At 36.0% G+C, this 21155-nt stretch overlaps 1 protein-coding gene across 4 annotated transcripts; it reads right to left on the reverse strand.

The window, feature by feature from the left end:
- Positions 1-15270: 15270 nt before the first annotated feature.
- LOC115953047 (DEAD-box ATP-dependent RNA helicase 37-like) lies at positions 15271-20184 on the reverse strand. 4 transcript variants are annotated; one of them, XM_031070484.1, is made up of 7 exons: positions 19913-20184; positions 18937-19724; positions 18755-18838; positions 17979-18221; positions 17377-17544; positions 17093-17206; positions 15271-15832 (listed from the first exon to the last, which is right to left on the reverse strand). In XM_031070484.1, exons 2-7 carry the CDS (start codon positions 19693-19695, stop codon positions 15344-15346), a joined length of 1857 nt encoding a protein of 618 aa, XP_030926344.1. In that variant the 5' UTR covers positions 19696-19724; positions 19913-20184; the 3' UTR covers positions 15271-15343. The 4 variants fall into 4 exon arrangements, with proteins under 4 accessions (XP_030926344.1, XP_030926343.1, XP_030926342.1 ...); XM_031070483.1 differs by having other exon boundaries at positions 18937-19781; XM_031070482.1 differs by having other exon boundaries at positions 18937-19792.
- Positions 20185-21155: the final 971 nt, after the last annotated feature.

The raw sequence follows: 21155 nt of genomic DNA on the forward strand, positions 1-21155 counted from the left end.
ATAGGCTTGAGTCCGAGGACTATGCAATGCCTTGGTTCTGTCCAAAACCTAGTTTTCCACGTCCAGGTAGCTGGTTTTCCCATAGGCTTGAGTCCGAGGACTATGCAATGCCTTGGTTCTGTCCAAAACCTAGTTTTCCACATCCAGGTAGTTGGTTTTCCCACAGGCTTGAGTCCGAGGACTATGCAATGCCTTGGTTCTGTCCAAAACCTAGTTTTCCACATCCAGGTAGTTGGTTTTCCCACAGGCTTGAGTCCGAGGACTATGCAATGCCTTGGTTCTGTCCAAAACCTAGTTTTCCACATCCAGGTAGTTGGTTTCCCACAGGCTTGAGTCCGAGGACTATGCAATGCCTCTGTCCAAAACCTAGTTTTCCACATCCAGGTAGTTGGTTTTCCCACAGGCTTGAGTCCGAGGACTATGCAATGCCTTGGTTCTGTCCAAAACCTAGTTTTCCACATCCAGGTAGTTGGTTTTCCCACAGGCTTGAGTCCGAGGACTATGCAATGCCTTGGTTCTGTCCAAAACCTAGTTTTCTCTTTGCACGGGGCCTTGGCTGGCCTTTAGCTCTAGGAGAGTTAGCTACTCAGCCAAGCCCCTTGAGTTTATCTATACGGTTAACGTTACCAAGCGCCTAGTTTGTTCTTTACGAGGAGCTTTAGCTTTTAGGGGAATTAGCTCCTCAGCCAAGCCCCTCGTTAAGAAACGCAGCCCCTAGTGAGATTTTATACCTGAACTCTATAACCAACGGTTAGAAATAACAGAGGAACTGTTTCAACCTACCACCTGCGCCAACACGCAAGCCTTCCCCACAGATGGCGCCAATTGTAGGGTCATGATTCGTGGCGGACCGTAACGGTGTCGGGTTCGCACGTAAAACGGCCCTAACAATATCATTTGTAGAGCGTGGGTTTGAAAGGCTAGGCCTTGATCGATAGGCGATGGGTTTTTCATGGCGTTCATACAAGGTTAAACGATCGTCACCCCTAGAGTAATTCTCATGGAGGTGGGCTGGGAAAAATGGCCAAAAACGAGAGCCTCCAGCCCACCTCCATGAGAATTACTCTAGGGGTGACGATCGTTTAACCTTGTATGAACGCCATGAAAAACCCATCGCCTATCGATCAAGGCCTAGCCTTTCAAACCCACGCTCTACAAATGATATTGTTAGGGCCGTTTTACGTGCGAACCCGACACCGTTACGGTCCGCCACGAATCGTGACCCTACAGTTGTGGACTTAGAATTTTTTTATTTGATCTATAAGAAACTGAGATCTCAACAATTGTGAAAATATTGTAATAACAACAAGTGTTACAACATTTTCACAAAACATTTATTTTCAGTTGTAGTTGGTCATAATATCATATTTTATTATTTTATTTTGACCTATAAGAAATTGACACCTCAATAATTGTGAAAATATTATGAAATTTTTTGTGTCAGTATAATATGCAAGCTCATATATATATATGTGTGTGTGTGTGTGTGTGTGTGTGTGTGTGGTGTGTGTGTATTTAAAAGAGCACAAACCAATGACTAAAAAAAAAAAAAAAAAAACCAATGAAGTGATGAACAGTGCATATTGAACAAACCAAAAAGTACTATAGTTTTTACACATTCACACAACAAGCGTTACAACATTTTTTACAAAATATTTATTTTCAATTGTGGTTGGTCGTAGTCTCATATTTTATTATTTTATTTCAACCAATAAGAAATTGACACATCAATAATTGTGAAATTTATTATGTTAGTATAACAATATATATGTCAGCTCATATAAATGTTAAAAAAAAAAAGCACAAACTGAATGACTGGGAAAAAAAAAAGAAAAAGAAAAGAAAAGAAAAAAAGAAGGTACTATAGCTCCGGTGACAATTGAACAAACCAAAAAATCACTATAGCTACTGTGAATTTACGCATTCACGCTTTTTATATATACTAGTAAGGGTTGCACATGTTGCCCATTGAATGAGAAAATTTTAGATAGAAATTTTTTTTTTTTTTGAAGTAGTATCAAATCATGTATTTAAATTTAAAATAGTTATTTAACATATGACTATTTACTTAATATGATAATTTCTTAGAACCTATTTACTAAAGACAATATTTACTCACAAAATTTTTTTATTAAGAATGATGACAAATGCTATCATCTTCCAATAATAAACAACTAAGTTTTTTTTTTTTAGAACCTCTTTCCTCTCCCTTGTGTGTGTGTGTGTTTGTTCTAAAAAATAAAGAATGAGTAATTGTCCCATATTACTTAAAAGAGTGTGTTATGTGTAGTATAACTTGCCACATTCTCTCTTAAAAGTTATCATGACTTTTGAGTGAAATTGTGGTGTGTCTTTATGTTAGAACCTCTTTCCCTCTCTCTTTTGTGTGTGTTTGTTTCTAAAAAAAAAAGTTTTTTTTTTTTTTTTTTTTTGATGGGAAATTCGTGAACTTTATTTGAAATCAAGAATAAAACATAGCATCTTGAATCACCAAAGATTCAATGAACGGTGGACAATCTTCCACCTAAGCTACAAGAGAGTCAATGTCTTTTGCATATGCTGCAAGAGCATGTGCGGACTTATTGGCCTGCCTTCTCACATGCGAAATGTCAAAGGTCCTAAACTCATGCAACCTAACACGTGTCCCTGCCACTATAGTAGAGATAGATATTGGAGCATGGCATGCAATACGTGAATCTGATTCAAAAATGACGTCCTGTACTCCAATGTCTCTAGCAAACATAGTTAGCTTCATCCAAAGCCTTTGCTTCGGCTTCCAAAGGACCTAAAGGGAGCGGCATGCGTTTACTCATGGCAGCCACCACGGAACCTCCATGATCACGAATAATAACTCCGACCCCTGTCATGCCAAGACTTGGAAAGACAGCAGCGTCCACGTTTGTCTTATACCATGGGAAATTAGGTGGGGTCCACCGAATGTCAGCATCTTCTTTGAACTTGGAGGGCCGTTGGTGAGCAAGCTGGTACTCTCCAAGGATAGCTCGAGCACGTACCAGGATGTCACGGGGTGGCAGGCGAGCGGCTCCAAGCCGAGTTTTGTTCCGATCAAACCAAATGCACCACGCCGTCGTGACGGTGAGCTCAATAATCTCGGTGCCGACGTGCTGGGTGAAGAGCAGGTCCCACAAGAAGTCCATGAAATCTCTGTATCTAATCCCGGTTCTATCAAAAGGCAAATCAGCTAAGGTCCAGACTTCTTTAGCTAGGTGGCAGTCCTAGAGCAGGTGTCTAGTAGTTTCCGGGCCGAGGTTGCATGCATCACACGTGGAGTTATCCAAGACATGTCGGTGGTAGAGATTTGCTTTTGTAGGGAGGATATTTTTGCACGCCCTCCAGGTGAAAAGCTTTATCTTATTCGGAATGTGGAGATTCCAAACCTGCCTCCAAAAACGTGTTTAAAGCTCGCCATGGGAGACTTCCGCAGCCGAATTTCCTTGAGTCATGGACATGGCCACTTTGTATGCACTGTTCACCGTGAACTTTCCTTTTGGTGTATATGCCCATATTATACGGTCCCTTGGCTTGTGTTCACTTAGTGGAATACCAAGAATACATGTGGTGTTCTCCGGAGAAAAAATTTGGCTAATTAGACTTTCATTCCACTCCCCCACTGTTTGAGTCAATTAAAGAGCTCTCCTTGGTGTCTTCTGGAAAAAAGGCTGGTGGAGATAACACCCTGAAGGTTGAAGGTTGCGGTAGCCAACGATCCCTCCAAATGCCTATATTTTCACCATCTCCCACCTGCCAACGGTAACCGGCCTTTAGGATTGGCCAGGCCGAGAGGATGCTCCTCTATGCATATGATGGCTTCGTGCCCAACTCAGCATGCAGAAAATCCGTGTTAGGAAAATACATACCGAGCTTTTAGGACCCTATGGACCAAGGAATGGGGATTATTTTGCAAGCGCCACCCTTGTTTGGCTAGGAGAGCTAAATTAAACGCTTTCAGATCCCGGAAACCTAGCCCACCTTTCTTCTTAGGAGCACACATTTTTTCCCAACTAAGGCATGCCATTTTGTTTTTACCATCCTTTTGACCCCACCAAAATCTACAAATCATCCTAGTCATGTCGTCACAAAGAGAGTCAGGAAGCTTAAAGACACTCATGGTGTAGGTTGGTATGGCTTGTGCAACTGCCTTGATAAGTACTTCTTTGCCTGCTTGAGAAAGTAATTTCTTTTTCCATCCCGATAGCTTGTTATAAAGCTTCTCCTTCAAAGCCCTGAATGTGTTCTGTTTTGATATCCCCACTAGAGAAGGTAGTCCCAAATAAGTCTCATGTTGGTAAATAACCTATGCCCCAAAACGGTTCTTGATTTCTTCCTGCATGTCCTATGGAGTGTTCCTGCTGAAGAAGAGAGCAGTCTTTTCTTTATTTAGCAGTTGGCCCGAAGCATGTTCATATATTGTCAAAAGATTCTCAAGATGGTTGCATTGTTCCGAAGTGGCTTGGTAGAAAATGATACTGTCATCTGCAAAGAATAAATGGGAGATCCATGGGCCATGGGGACAAGCCGATACACCTTTAAGAATTCCAATTGATGTGGCTTGATTTAGAAGTGCTGATAGACCCTCTGCACAGAAAAGAAACAAGAAAGGGGAGATGGGATCCCCTTGTCTCAAGCCCCTATAAGGGGTTATGTGACCCCGGGGTTTTCCATTAATTCTGACAGAGTAAGTAACAGTGGTAATACATTGCATCATAAAATTAACCCATTTGTCATTGAAGCCCATTTTTTCCATAATTCTTCCTAGGCAATTCCATTCAACACAATCAAAAGCCTTACTCATATCAAGTTTTAAGGCCATTTCACCAATCTTACCATTAGTTTTTTTGCTGAGGTAGTGCATAGTTTCAAAAGCAACAATGACATTATCAGTGATGAGGCGGTTAGACATGAAGGCACTCTAATTTTCACTAATAATACATGGCATAAACTTTTTTAGTCTATTGGAAATAACTTTGGATGTGAGCCTATACTGGGTTATTTTTGTGGTATTTTTTACCTTTGGGATGAGGATAATGTGTATTTCGTTGAAATTTAGAGGTATAATACCATGGTTCAAAAAATCAAGAACAATTTTGGTGACCCATTCACCTATAAGCGACCAAAAATGCTGAAAAAGAGGGGAGGCATACCACTGGGGCCGAGATATTTTTTGGGATGCATCTGCTTGAAGGCTTTATGGACTTCATCTGCCGTGAACATTCGAGTCAAAAAAGTGTTCATCTCTTATGTAACTACTGGTTGGATCGCATCAATGAGCACTGAAGTATCTGTATGTACATTCGAGCAAAAAATATTTTCAAAATACTCCAAGATGATGGTCTCAGTGGTGTGGTCATCCTCCTACCATTGTCCCGCCGAGTCACAAATGCCTAGGATAGAGTTTCTTTCCTTGCGGTTTGAAGCTTTTTAATGGAAGAAAGTAGTGTTTCGGTCACCATCCGTAATCCACAAATTCCTCGAATGCTAGTGCCATATGGAATTTTCAGCGTCGAGCCATCGGTTCAGGGCAGTTCGTACCTCATGGATCTTGGCACTATTGTGGATGGGATGATTTTCCAAAATTTGAAGTTTACGTTCTGTTGAAATGGCTTGAATTTGTATGACGGTGGATTAACTTGAACAAGATTCATGCATGGCCGAAATCTTAGACTTCTTGGTTGATAAAAGTCTTGGATTCACATTGGTCTAGAACACTTGACATGTAGCCGAAATCTTTGACTTCTATGTTGACAGAAGAATTGCATATTCTCTCATGTTCTGGAACATTTTAGATGCATCCATATTTCACCTTTTAGCCGAAATGAATGACTTTATGGTATTTATGAATTATCAAGAAGGCAAGGAAGCAAACCAAATACATGCAAGCCGAAAAGTATGACTTGATTAACAAAGTCAAAGATATACAATTCCTTGGTATGAAAGCTTGCATGCATTGAATGTTTAATGGATTTGCTTAGCCACTATTGTTGACTTTCTTAACAATAGAAGTCTCTAGTGTGCTCTTTGTTTTGGTATTTCGGCTAGAGCTTGGCTATAAATAGAGATGGAGCAATTGAGAACAAAAAGGCTGAGTGTGAGCATTAGGAGAGTTCCTACGTGAGCCTAGGGAGAAAGATAACTTCTTCTGTGTGTGTGCACCAGAGCTAGGAAGTTGTGTCTTGCAATTTCTCTAAATACAATAGGGTGTTCTCTATTTTCTTGTGAGAGAACCAATGGTGTATTTGGGATTTGGGTTTGTGTGAGAGTGTCTTCAAGTCATTGTTGTAATCTCCACAGTTATAGTAAAAATTTATTCTGTCGCCTCCCGTGGACGTAAGTATATTGTCAAACCACGTAAATTCCTTATGTCATATTATCTTCTCTCTCTCTTCTTTAACCTTGAGATTTATTTCACCCAATTCACAACAACACGTTCAAGTTTCTTAATTTGCTTCCCAATATGGCCGTACTCATTTTTATTCCATGCTGACAGGCGATCACGACAACTTGCATAGCAGCTTATGATAAAAACTCCCTCAGTTTTATAAAGTCCTTCACTCCATGCCTCTTGGACTACTTCTTTGCACCGTGGGTCCCGAAGCCACATGGCCTCAAAGCGAAATAAAGGTCGAGAGCGAGGTCTCCGAGGGGGACCAGGTTGTTGCATGCGGATGGAAAGCAGTGAATGGTCAGATGATGACATGGGAATGTGGTGAACTGTCGATCCCGGGAAAAGCAACTTCCATGCATTGTTCGCAAAGGCCCTATCTAGGCGTTTGTAAATTCTGCCTTCAGTAGGGTGGTTGCGAGACCAAGTGAAGGGTGAACCATGGTATCCTAGGTCAATGAAGTTACACACATGGATAGTGCTTCGAAAGTGATCCATCTGCCTAGCTGGTCTTAAACACCCCCCCACTTTCTCAACTTGACTTGTGATCTCGTTGAAATCCCCCACACAGAACCATGGAAGATGATTGGACCGCCCAAGGGATTGAAGAAGTGCCCAAGTCTCATCCCGTTTACTAGTATCAGGGTGTCCATAAAAGCCTGTGAATCTCCAACAATGTCCTGTGGTACACAACACATGAGCATCAATAAACCAACAGGAAAAAACTTTTACGTGTACCTGCGTTCCTGGTTTCCACAGAAAAGCCAAGCCACCACTCTGGCCATCACTAGAGACTACCAGTCCTTGATTATAATCCCAGTGTTGTTTTTTGGCATTTAGCTGATCTGTGGAGAGTTTCATCTCCATTAAGAAGACATAAATGGGAGTTCCTTTTTCCATGCTTTTTTAAGAGCATTAACTGTTCAGGGGTTCTCAAGCCCCCGACAGTTCCAGCTTAGGACACTCATTGGACCCGATTCCATAGTGTCTGTTATAGTTCATGCCATCGTACTGTCTTCTTTAGCTAGCTTCTGTTTCTTTTCCAAAGTTATGTCATCTAACTTACACATTTCCTCAGGCTTATGCTTTGGCCCAACACATGGTAAAATAGCTTCCTGGTCCGTGGTTTTATTTTTTGAAGGCCCAAGCCTTTTCCAAATTCCTTGTATTGGGTCCATTAGCCTTTTTGGCCCAATCATGCTCTTAATCTCCAGCACATGTGCTACAGGAGCATCAACAAGGTGAGTATCATGTAATTTGAGATCTGAGGAGACAGCTTGTCGCAGGTTGGAAGGATTACTCTCAGGTGGGTCCACCGATTCTAAACCTTCCTTTTGGGTAATGGTTGATTGTGGCATTAAAGGAAAGTTAATTATTGTGTTATCAATTTTCACAATATGTGCGTGGAAGAGATTCGGGTCTGACAGGATCTCCATATTTGTCGGCGCATTCTGTGCAGCTGTTTCCAGAATTGTGGGGGGTGATGAAACAGGATGGTTGGACTGCCGTAATGGTTCCGTAGTGGCCGCCGTTATGGACGCGCTAGTCGTGTGCATCGATGGCATTGGACGAAGGGGCGTGGTGGAGCACGGGGTTGGCTGGGTTTTGGCATGGTTATTGGAGGTTATTCAAGGGAACCATGCTCCGTACTGGTAATCTTCAGTATTCAATGTACCACCACTGTCAATCTAGAGTGCGCAGTCTTTTTCGTCATGGTTTAGAACGCTGCACCAGTAACAAAAGATCGATGGCTTTTCATATTGAAACGCCACCCATTGTGGTTCTGCCTCCCTGGAGTTTACCATCCTACCTCGATAGAGGGGCTGGGTAATATTTATTTGGACACGGACTCGAAGGTAGCTACCTCGGCACTCCCCTGTAGTAGAGACATCAACCTGCTCAATGGTGCCTAGAGTCCTGCCAATAGCTTCAGCAGTCACCTTGTTCATTCATCGGAGGGGAAGCTTATGGATCTGAACCCAGAAGGAAGCGTAGTCAAAAGTAGCGTCGTCCACCGACTCCTCACCCACTAGTTTGTATAGACCGATCAGGTACTTGTCAAATGTCCACGATCCCGGCGCTAATATCTTTTGTGGGTCGGCGTCATCGTCGAAAATAATACGCACCATGTTGGAACCTAGATCCCGAACTTCAAAGTTCATCACAGACCGCCACATACTCCTCAAGGTCCATATGAGTGCCTCCAGGTTGACTCTTCGTTTAGTGAAGAGTTTTGCGACAAGGATAAGACTGTTATTTTCTACTGTGGGTGGAAGGTCAATGGTGTTGTTTTCTTTTGCTTTAAGTGACAATCGGGCCCATTGGTTTGCAAGGTCATCCAGGGCAGCTAAAAGATTTGAGTGGTGGGAGGGCTATGGGAATGAGTAAATGGGAGGGAGCAGACGAGTTTGGATACAAAGAATAAAAGAGGTTTCCACCTTCGAGGAAAAGGACTCTATTCGGTGAATAGAGAGAAGTTTCATCAACCTAGGTTCTCCGAGGGAGACCTACGTGAGAAAAAAGATTAATTTGTTTGGTTTGTTTTAATTCAACAATCTAGAAAAGGTTCATTTGCCAAGAAGTTGCAAGCATTTTACTAAGTTAAGCTAAACAACTAAGTTTTAATAAAACATTATCACAATATTTAAATTTTTGCAATAAATGATGACAAATTTTAATGAACACCTTTTTAAGAAAGAAAACAAATAACAAAATAACAAAGACATATGTCATTGAAGTTTCTGTGATAAAATTATAGATCTAGAAGATTTAAACCTCTAATAAATTAGCGTTCTTTGAGTAACAAATAGAATACCATAGATCACCATTTTTACTTTCTAAGTATGACTATCACATAAAACTCAAAATACACAAATAAAATTTTTGGAACATTAAAATTTAGTGAGGAATTTTAGATATTACACAATGAAATATTCTAGAAATCATAAGATTTTATTAGGATTTAACTAAGAGAGTAACAACAGGAACTATATGCTTGTCTAGTGTCTACAAAATATAAAGGAACAAATTATTCAATTTTAAAGTTGGGGGGGATGAAACTACCCCAAACATAAAGGGTGAAAGTACTTTTTTCTATAATATTTTTTTGTTGGTAAAACTATGTGTTTTTTACTTAAAAAATGTGTTTAAAAACCCAAGAAAACCATCCGTAAAACTATTAATTTTGGCTCAACAAATTGTCTGGACAAAAAAAAAAGTTAGGAACACAATAAATGTTACGATATTTTCTCAATACCTTTATTTTAGCTATGGTGGGCCTTGGTATGATATTTTATAATTTTATTTTAGAATAATACTATATCCCTAACATTTTCACAACAAATCCTAGAAGGTAAATTGTTATTGATTTTCAATTGGGACAACCACTTTAAATATATGCATTGAAAAAAAAAATACTAACAAAAGAAAATTGTGTATGAAACAGTGAATTTTTGCTCACCAAATTTGACTAAACCAAAAAAGAAGTCTAGGAACACAACAAAATGTCACAATATTTTAGCAACACTTTTATTTTCAGACGTGGTAAGTTTCGGTTTTATATATTATTATTTATTTTATAGAAATGTTATCTTCATAATATTTTCATAACAAATTCTAGATGGCAAGTTGTTACTGATTTTAAAATGAACCCATGACTGATATCACTTTCTTATCCATCAATAGTAGCTTACCATTTATAATTTGTTGTGAAATTAATGTGACAATATTGTGGACTTAGCAATTTTTTATTTGATCTACAAGAAACTGAGATCTTAACAATTGTGAAAATATTGTGATAACAAAAAGTGTTACAACATTTTCACCAAATATTTATTTTCAATTGTGATTGGTCACATTCTCATATTTTATTATTTTATTTTGACTTATAAGAAATTGACATCTCAATAATTGTGAAAATACTGTGAAATTTGTTGTGTCTGTCCTTTATTTTTAGTTGTGGTTAGTTTTAGTATGATATTTTATTTTGACTTATAAGGAATTAACATCTCAACAATTGTGAAAATATTGTGACAATTTGTTGTGTTAATTAACAATTATATATGTAAAATAAAATAAAAGAGTTGACCAGGCAATATTACCACAAAAAAAAAAGGGCCAGTGAACAGTGCAAATTGAACAAACCAAAACCAAAAATTTATTTTTAATTGTGATTGGTCACATTCTCATATTTTATTATTTTATTTTGACTTATAAGAAATTGACATCTCAATAATTGTGAAAATATTGTGAAATTTATTGTGTCTGTCATTTATTTTTAGTTGTGATTAGTTTTAGTATGATATTTTATTTTGACTTAAAAGGAATTAACATCTCAACAATTGTGAAAATATTGTAACAATTTGTTGTGTTAATTAACAACTATATATGTAAAATAAAATAAAAGAGTTGACCAGGCAATATTACCAAAAAAAAAAAAAAAGGGCCAGTGAACAGTGCAAATTGAACAAACCAAAACCAAACATTTATTTTTAATTGTGATTGGTCACATTCTCATATTTTATTATTTTATTTTGACTTATAAGAAATTGACATCTCAATAATTGTGAAAATACTGTGAAATTTGTTGTGTCTGTCATTTATTTTTAGTTGTGGTTAGTTTTAGTATGATATTTTATTTTGACTTATAAGGAATTAACATCTCAACAATTGTGAAAATATTGTAACAATTTGTTGTGTCAATTAACAACTATATATGTAAAATAAAATAAAAGAGTTGACCAGGCAATATTACCACAAAAAAAAAAAAAAGGGCCAGTGAACAGTGCAAATTGAACAAACCAAAAAGAAAAAAATGTAGCTACTACTATAGCTTTACACATTCACACTTTTGTTATGAAAGTGTTGTGAAAAATGTTGTGGATGTAACACTTCTTTTTTCACAAAACCTTTTATTTTTAGTTGTGGTTGATTCTAGTATGATATTTTATTTTGACCTATAAGGAATTAACACCTTAAAATTTGTGAAAATATTGTGATAATTTATTGTGTTAACTAACAACTCTATATAAAAATTAAAAGAAAAAAAAAAGTGGACTAGACGAAATTACCTAATGAAAAAAAGAAAAAAGAAAAAAGAAAAAGCAGGGAAACAGTACAAAGTATTGAACAAACCAACATTATTGTGTTAACTAACAGCTCCATATAAACAAACAAACAAAAAAAAAAAAAAAAAAATGGACCAGACAAAATTACTTGAAGAAAAAAAAGCAGGGAAACAGTACAAAGTATTAAACCAAATTACTGTTTGTTTTCTCTAGCTTTAGTGCATATGTAACCCTTCTTTTTTCATAGAACCTTTTATTTTTAGTTGTAGTTGATTCTAGTATGATATTTTATTTTGACCTATAAGGAATTAACACTTTAAAATTTGTGAAAATATTATGACAATTTATTGTGTTAACTAACAGCTCTATATAAAAATTAAAAGAAAAAAAAAGTGGACTAGACGTAATTACCTAATAAAAAAAAAAAAAAAAGCAGGGAAACAGTACAAAGTATTGAACAAACCAAATTACTGTTTGTTTTCTCTAGCTTTAGTGCATTCATGTTTTTTTATATATACTAGCGTGGGTTGCACGTGCAAGGCACTTACTACTCCTTTAGTGAGAAAATTAATATAGATTTTTTTTTTTTTTTTTTTGTTAAAGAAGTATGAAATCATGTACTTAAATTTAAAATAGTTATTTGAATATCTATTTACTAGGACAATTTCTTAGAACCTATTTACTAAATGTAATATCTACTCATCAAAAATGCTACAAAGAATGATAATGAATGTTATCATCTTTCCATAATATTTAAATTTTTGCAATGAATGATGATATATGCTACAATTTTTTTGAAGATTGTCATCAAATTAAATACTTGTAACCATTTACAATGAAGATTTTGTTATTCATACTTCATTATTTATCATCTTATTTTATGAGTCTAACTACGATATTTAGTTTACTTATTTTTAATGAACACCCTTTTAAGTAGGAAAAGAAATTAAAAAAAGAACAAAATAACAAATGACATCTGTTATCAAAGTTTCTATTAGATAAAATTAAAACTTTAGAAGATTTAATCCTAATAAATTAGTGTTCTCTAGGTAACAAATAGAACACTATGTATATGTTTGGATCTGGTTGAAAAGCCAGCATCTGCATCTAGTGTTTCCTTCTTCTTCTTTTTTATGCACGTGGATTACACTGTTTAGGAGATATTACGCACTGTTCACGGGACCTACAACCACTTTATTTAAAAAAAAATTAAAAATGGATCCCACGGTACTATTCACACATTTAAAAATTATTTTGTTACAGTGTTTTCAATTTTCAGCAAAATAAGTTGTATCCAAACGGACCCTATATATCATCATTCTAACTTTCCAAGCATGACTACTAGTCTACCACATAATATTCAAAATACATGAAGAAATTTTTTGGGACATTAGAATTTAGAAGGAGTATTTTAGACATTGCACAATGGAATATTTTAGGAATTATAAGATTTATTTAGGGTTTAACTAAGAAAGTAACAATAGGAGTATATGCTCATTTACAAAATATAAAGGAGGAAATTATTTAACTTTAGTTTAGGGAGAATAAAACTACCTCAAACATAAAGGCGGAAAGTGCTACTTCGTCAATTTGTGTGTGTGTGTGTAAAAAAATGTGTTTTTATTTTTATTTTTATTTTTTTAACTTGAAACAATGTGTTAAAAAAAATCAACCTTAAAAACTATGCATAAAACAATGAATTTTGGTTCAACAAATTGACTAAACCAAAAAAGAAGTCTAGGAACACAACAAAATGTCACGATATTTTTACAATACCTTTATTTCTAGCTATGGTGGGTTCTGGCCTGATATTTTATTATTTTATTTTAGAGTAATGCTACATCAAAAATATTTTCATAATAAATCTTAAGTGATAAATTGTTACTGATTTTAAATTTGGCTAACCACTTTTAACTGTGTATTTAAAAAAAAAAAAAAAAAAAGAAGAAGCCAATTGAAGAAAATTGTGCCTAAAAAAATTAATTTTTGCTCACCAAATTTGACTAAACAAAAAAAGAAGTCTAGGAACACAACAATATGTCACACAAAAAAAAAAATCCTAGGAACACAACAAAATATCACAACATTTTCGCAATTTTTTTTATTTCCAACTGTGGTAGGTCTTAGTTTGATATTATTATTTTATTTTTTACATTCACATCATTTTCATAGCAAATTTTCGGTGAAAAATTATTACTAGTTTTAAAATTATGCATTAAAAAAAAGGAAAAAAAAAAGAAAAGAAAAGAAAAAAAGACAACACAAGAAAATTGTGTGAAACTGTGATATTTGGCTCACCTAATTTGACTATACTAAAAAAGAAGTTTAAAAATACAATAAAATATCACAACATTTTCACAATATTTTTATTTTTAGGATCCGAATAGATTTTTATTTTTTTTGAGAGAAATACTACACCCATAACATTTTTAAAACAAATTCTAAATAACCAGTTGTTATTGGTTTTAAACTGAGCCCACTACTGATATCACTTTTTTATCCATCAAAAATACCAAGCCACATAAAATTTGTTGTGAAATTATTGTGAAAATGTAGTGGACATAGCATTACTCCTTAAATTTTAAAATTAAGCAATTTTTCCTTTAATATTTTGGAAAATAACAAATATGTCATATTGTTATTCTCTCAGTTAAATCCTAATGAAAACTTATGATTCTTAAAATGTTTATTTTGTAATGTCTAAAATACTCCCACTAAATTTTAACATTCCAAAATTTTCTTCACGTATTTTGAGTTTTAGATGGTTGTAATTCTCAGTTTCTTATTTTATTATTTTATTTTAACCTTTAAAAAATTGACATCTCAATAATTATGAAAATATTATAAAAATATATTGTGTCAGTGTAACTATGTATGCACATATAAATATTTAAATAAATAAATAAATAAAAAAGAAAAAAAGAGCACAAGCAAAACCAATGTACTCTGGGGAAAAAAAAAAGGACCAATAAACAGTTCAGATGGTCAAATAATTGTGAAAATATTATAAATTTGTTAAGTTGGTATAACTGTATATGCATATATAAATAATAAATATTTAAAGGAAAAGACAAAAAGGCACAAACAAAACTGGCGAAGAAAAAAAAAAAAGGCCTGATAAACCGTGCGGGTTGAACAAACCAAATGCACGGTACAAAATTACTGTCTGTGCATTCGCGCTTTTTATATATAGAAGATAAATAGATCTAGTTGGGATTATTTGTCAAGCTATCTTCCACGAGAATAGTTTTGAGTCTTTTATACGAGTCAATGACAATCATATGATATGTTCCCTAATGTGGTGTAGCATAAATACATCCCTCTTGCTCCTTTTTCCTCAATCGTAATCAGCGAAGTTTCAATCATCTACCAGATACAAATGTGCCCCGCCAATGGCGGCAGCCAAACCTTTTAAATTAAGCTTCAATAATTATTTTTTCTTCTTTCCTACCTTTCCATCCCTATCATATTTTCTCATTCTTCCTACCAATAAAACCTAGGGACAATTGCCCAACTCTCTCTTACTTAAACTCATCCTCCATTTAATTGCCGGACTAATTTGTACATCATGCCAAGCGTATATGTTTCTTTGAAAATGGAATATCGGCGTCTTATTGGCATTATCAAGAAAAACCTTCCAACTTGTTGGGACACACAAACTTCCGTTAATAATAGTGATGCATATACGAATAAATCAAACCAACAGCCCTATCCATGAATTTCAACATGGCATTTACTGATTCCTATATTAGAACCCCAATGAACCTCAGAACAACTAACGAAAAAAGAAAAAACAGAGAACAATAATCCTTGAATTCGGAGAAAAATATATTTATATACTTAGAAAAACAAGGTACAAATTCGGTATACAGCAGGCTTAATCCCAAGCACTGGTCACACCTGGACCATACCCCCCAACATAACCACCAGGAACCCCATATCCACTGCTACTATTTGCTCCACCATAGTAATCTGTACCCCTATTTAATGAACCATCCCTCCTAAAATCACGGCCACCAAAACGGCCTCCCCCGGAACGCCGATTTCTGCCACCACCACCATAAGAAGCCCTTGATGCATAACGTGTAAGCCAAGCAGGTACTTCCTGATTTGCTTCTTGCATTAGATCAGCTAGTGGTCTCGCCATTGATGAATTGTTCTCATTAAAGAAGGCTGTTGCCAATCCTGTTTTGCCAGCTCGCCCTGTCCGTCCTATCCGGTGAACATAATCATCTATGTCATTGGGAAGATCAAAGTTGACCACATGTGCTACATGGGGAATATCAAGACCACGTGCAGCTACATCTGTTGCCACCAAAATCGGTGTCTTTCCAGTCTTGAACAATCTCAATGCCTGCTCTCTTTCCTGTGTACAAAATCACTGACATTAAAAATAAGGCCAGGACATTGTAATAACAACGTCAAAGGTACTGCTACCGATGCAATGGTCAATGCAAACACAGGACAAAAGGACTGCATTTAAAAATGTAAGACAGTTTAATAAGAACGTTTCATGTTATAACTGGTAAATGCCTTCTCTTTCCTTTCCCAAATCAGAACACTGTTAAATTGAACCATGATAGGGCATTAAACAGAAACTTTTAATTAGAAAAGATAACTACAATAAACAGACAGGGAAATTTTTTCTTCTGCCTGTCAGGGCAGGGTGACAGCTATGTGTTGACTGGCTTGGCTTTGGCTTATATCAAAATGAGCTTAGCCTCACTGCCCAATGTATTTATGTCAGAAAGGCACAAGCTCAGATACCGTAAAAACCCTAATCAACCCTGCATAGAGATCTTTTTCTCACTTAATATTTTGTCAGGGCAAAATCCTAGTTGAACCCAAAGAGAAATCATCAAAATGTTGGAAAAGGTAACAAATCACTATTTTGAGCTCCAGTAAATGACAATAAAAAATGAAAACTCAATCCCATGGAAGCAAAGAATCAGTGTGTGTCATCAGGAATTGCTGATTTACCATTTATTTTTGTTGGTACATCTGCAACACATTGCAATGACAAAATAAATATCCCACAAATATTTTAAATATCTAGTAAATGATGTTCTGCATCATGAAATTGTTGCTAAACATAAGTTGTTGTCCAGATTAATCACTCATGAATTCAATTAATCTGTAACACAATAATTAATCCTCCAAATTAGTAAGTGATCTATTCCTATCATTTCTAATCTGGAGTGTGATAAGCTTAAGCTAAAGTTTGCTATAGCTTATTTTTTGTGGCTTATTTTACTTAAAAATAAACTGGGCAAAAGTGCAGTTGTACCTTAAAAAATTGATTCTTTAAAAAGCTGTACAAATAAGCTAAATAAGATCCCCAAAAAAAAAACACCAAACCAAACAAGTAGGAGGAGAACAAATGAGAGCTTCGTGAGAAGGGAGGAGAAGGGATGGGGGGAGGGGGGTGCTTTATTCAAATAAGACAGAAAAAAATACTGTCCTTGGCACTTCTGCCCTTATAAGTGCAAAGTGAAGGGTGAGGTTGTGGGTTCAAGACCCACGGAAGCATATGTAACTTATTAAATAAAATTGATAATAAAAAAAAAGGGACAAGATTGGAATCCATCCAATACTTCATTCAACAGATCCATTCCAACCAATTTACCTGTTGTGTTCTATCACCATGAATGGTAGTTGCAGGAAATCCATTAATACACAACCAATGTTCTAATGAGTCAGCTCCCTTCTTTGTCTCCACAAAAACTAACGTCAAAGATTGCTGCAAATTCAAAGAAGGCAATTATGAACATCGAGATAAATCATCAAATTGAATCAGATTGGATATTATCTAAATTGGCAGTTTAAATGGTAAGTGTAAATTGGTAGGTAAAACATATGGAACTTCATAGGGAAGTCCAAATTGAAGACTCTGAGCATGTCTCATATTACCTTGCCATTAATTCCATTTTCCCTCTGTGCATGAAGAAGGTCCATAAGATGGCTTCTCTTGTCAGACTCATGGACGAATTCAACTCGTTGAACAATCAAATCAGTGCTTGAACCAACCCTTCCAACAGCCAAAAATATATAATTTGAAAGAAAATCAGATGCCAATCTCTGCAATACCAAACCAAAAATGCAAAATTCAATTAGATAGATGCAAGTTGCAGTGATCTTTTCAGAAAAGGTTCAATTATTAACTCTCTTTGCATAAAAGATGACAAGAACAATCTAAAAGAGCTTGACTGTGCCTAGGAATATGATAGAAGTAGCACACACCACCCACACAAAAATTATATCCCATGATGATGTTAAAACAAAAACTCTAAATCACAACTTGACCACTCAACTCCTCTGCATTTTATATTCAGCTTTCTCACAAATATGCATATACATGCTTAGATTTATGAAGAATCCAAAAGGCAACTTCTTATACTTCTTCTAATAATTAAAATAATATCCATAACACTACACTACACTGAAAAACATAAAAAGTCCATAACTTGCCAATAGCTAAAGAAATAAATGTAAATGCAACAATAAAGACTAACCTGTATCTCTTTAGGAAAGGTAGCACTAAACAGCATTGTTTGTCTCGCACCTGGTGGAGGCATGTCCATTTGCTCCACTATCTTTCGGATTTGTGGCTCAAAACCCATGTCCAGCATCCTATCTGCCTCATCAAGAGCCAAATAATTGATCATCTGCAATGACACTCGAGCTCTCTCAAGCAAATCAACCAATCGCCCAGGAGTTGCCACAAGAATATCAACTCCTCTCTCAAGCTCTCGCAACTGACCACAAAACACAACATTAGTGAATGGTAAAAGTAGTAGGTGGTAGATATTCACAAAGAATGATCACCGAGCTGAAAAAAAAAAAAAAAAAAGGAACTTCTAAATTAGCACCCCCCACCCCAACACACACCCCAAAAAAAAGAGCTATCAAACCAATTCCAATATGGTAAAGACAAAAACAAGTGCAAGATATTACGATTACATAACATGTTGGCTAAGATTCATGGTGAAATTTAAAATAAACTCCAATCAACTTTCCAACCCCACTTCAAAAGTACAAGGGCCACCTTAGATATCAAATGCAACCCAAATTCTCTTTCACAGGTACTTTCATCATTATACAAAGTTATAAAGAACACAAACTACAAAAATATAAGAAATGTAGTAAAAGATAGACATATTGCGTCCATGATGTGAACTTTAAAGTCAACCAGTTGATAACTTACAAATAACAGACCAAATATTACAGAAAAGCAAACAAAAGAGGACTAGGAAGTGTCACACCACAACTATTTTGAATATAATGAAACCTGCTGGTTGATTGGTGCTCCTCCATAAGCGACCACCACCTTGACACCAGTTTGATAGGAAAACTTCTTAGCTTCATCATGTATCTACAAGTAAATCACAAAAAGAAACAGAAATCAGAAAAAAAAAAAACAAACACCCACATTGAAGCAAAGCTCTGAGGAGTAGAAATTAGGGAACCCACCTGGCATGACAGCTCCCTTGTAGGGGAAAGAATAAGAGCAAGAGGGTACACAGTTCGCGCTCCACGCGGTCTCTGAACACCATGGCCCCTCATGATTCCACTGATAATTGGAAAGCAAAAGGCAGCAGTCTTCCCTGACCCAGTCTGAGCACAGGCCATCAAATCCCGCCCCGCAAGAGAAATCGGTATCGCGTAACGCTGAACTGGAGTCGGTTTCACATACTTGCACCTCCTTATATTCTCATTCAATGCATCCCCCAAGTCTATCCCAGCAAACGTATTCACTGGGGGTGGCACATTGTCCCCACTGGTCTCCACGGGTATATCCTCATAAGCATCAAAGTTAATACCCGAATTCTCTTGCTCACCACCAAAGGCTTCCACAGCATTCTCATCCTCACCAAAAGGGTTCACCTCGCGCTCCCTCCCGCGATCCCACCCCCCACTTCTACCATTCCAAGCATTACCACCTCGACCACCACCATATCCCCCGCGCCCAAAATCAGGCCTAGAATAATCTCCACCCCACCGCGACCCGGTTGCCGGGCCCCCAAACCCGGCCCGGTCGTTAACTGGTGAAGGAGCAGGAGGAGCAGCATGCGGTGGAGGAAGGGGATCGGCTGAAGGTTGCTTGTTTCGAAGATGGGGCGGAACATAGGTCGATCGGGTAGGGCGTTTTAAGCCATTGGTACCAGATGAATTGGTGGTTGCATTTTCAGATGCAGAGTTAGCCACAGAATCTGCCCATGAAGTTCTCATAATTGCCCCTTAATCAAGAAATCCCCCAACTACAACAACCAAAAACCAAAAAAGCCTTTACCCTATACAACAACTTGATTGATCCACTACAATTAAGCTAAACAAACACAAATCAAACAATATACATGTATAAATTTGAACAAAACACTATGCAATTATAATAATGAAATTAGTTTTGAAAACACAAAAAATCAATAAGCACTTTTATTCTACGAACCTCAAGTAATGAGAGAGAGAGAGAGAAAAAGGAAGGAATTGGATCTAAAAGAAATGGAATTTTGGGGGAAAACGCTATGACTTGGTGAAGAAGAAGAGCTGGATCGGACAAAGAAAGCGAAAATATCGGAATCGATTCGAAATTGTGAAAAGATCAATGAAATGAGATTTTTCAGGTTTTTTCGTTTCTTTTCTTTTCTTACCTTTTTTTTCAATACTCTTTCCTCATTTTTCAATTCTCGTCTCGCTAGTCGCTACCAACCAAACCCAAAAAACCAAAAAAACTACTGATGTTGAGTTGTAAATAATACTAATAAAAATGTAAAAATTTGTGTCCGTACAATGTTGAGAGAAAATTTTGCGTTACTTGAAGCTTGTGTTATTAATTTTAGAATTAAAGTTTTAAAATAATGGTGGTAGAGCGTGAAATTGTGTAGGCTTCTAATTTTCTGGTTTTGATTTATTAGCGTTCATTAATAACTGTAATTTAATTAATTATTATTAACATGGTTAATTTTCCACCTGATTTTTTAGAAGCTCGTAATTTGTTTTTAATAGAATATTTTAAGAAAGTTTTGATACTGAATTACTTTTATAGAAAATATAAAATGGTGTGACGATAATTGGTTATTCTTTTTCTTTTGCCTTTTTAGCATTTGGATTAATTTTCAAATTCAAAATGTTACAAGTAATATAAATTTTACTATATTAAGATAATTTAAATATTTTTATAAAATGTATCAAAAAAAATTTTATAAAATAAAAAATGTTTAGTTATAAGATTACTGAAACTTACCAATCATATTTATAGTCACTTCAATTTACAAGTTTTATGTAGTAAAATTGTATTATATTTAGCATTTTTTATAAAAGACATCTTCTTTGCTTTCCTTAGAGCATCCACAGCAGTGGAGCTAAATTTTTAGCAATTTAGCTCCACTAAAAGTTACTTTATCTATTTTACCTACACACATACTGCAGCAGTGGATCTATTTTAGCTTTCAGCATAATAAAATAATATAAACATCACAATAAAATATTATAACCACTACAATAAAATAATATATTCCACTACCAAAAAAATATTACACCACCAACCTCAACCACCTCTACCATCACCACAAGCACAACCACCACCCACCAACACCACCCACCACCACCACCACCCACCACCACCATTGGCAGTCCACAGCAAAAAAAAAAAAAAAAAAAAAAACCACAACGAGCACAAGTCCACTGCCACA

Source organism: Quercus lobata, chromosome 7 (genome assembly GCF_001633185.2).
Source record: "Quercus lobata isolate SW786 chromosome 7, ValleyOak3.0 Primary Assembly, whole genome shotgun sequence".
Taxonomy (NCBI): Eukaryota; Viridiplantae; Streptophyta; class Magnoliopsida; order Fagales; family Fagaceae; genus Quercus; species Quercus lobata.

Excerpts from the sequence above, each read along its gene's own strand:
- LOC115953047 (XM_031070484.1), bottom strand. The coding sequence starts at position 19,695 with ATGAGAACTTCATGGGCAGATTCTGTGGCTAACTCTGCATCTGAAAAT. Across the intron at positions 17,207-17,376 it reads AAAATGGAATTAATGGCAAG|CAATCTTTGACGTTAGTTTT; the intron begins GTAATATGAGAC and ends TTGAATTTGCAG. Across the intron at positions 15,833-17,092 it reads ATGGTGATAGAACACAACAG|GAAAGAGAGCAGGCATTGAG; the intron begins GTAAATTGGTTG and ends TTTTGTACACAG.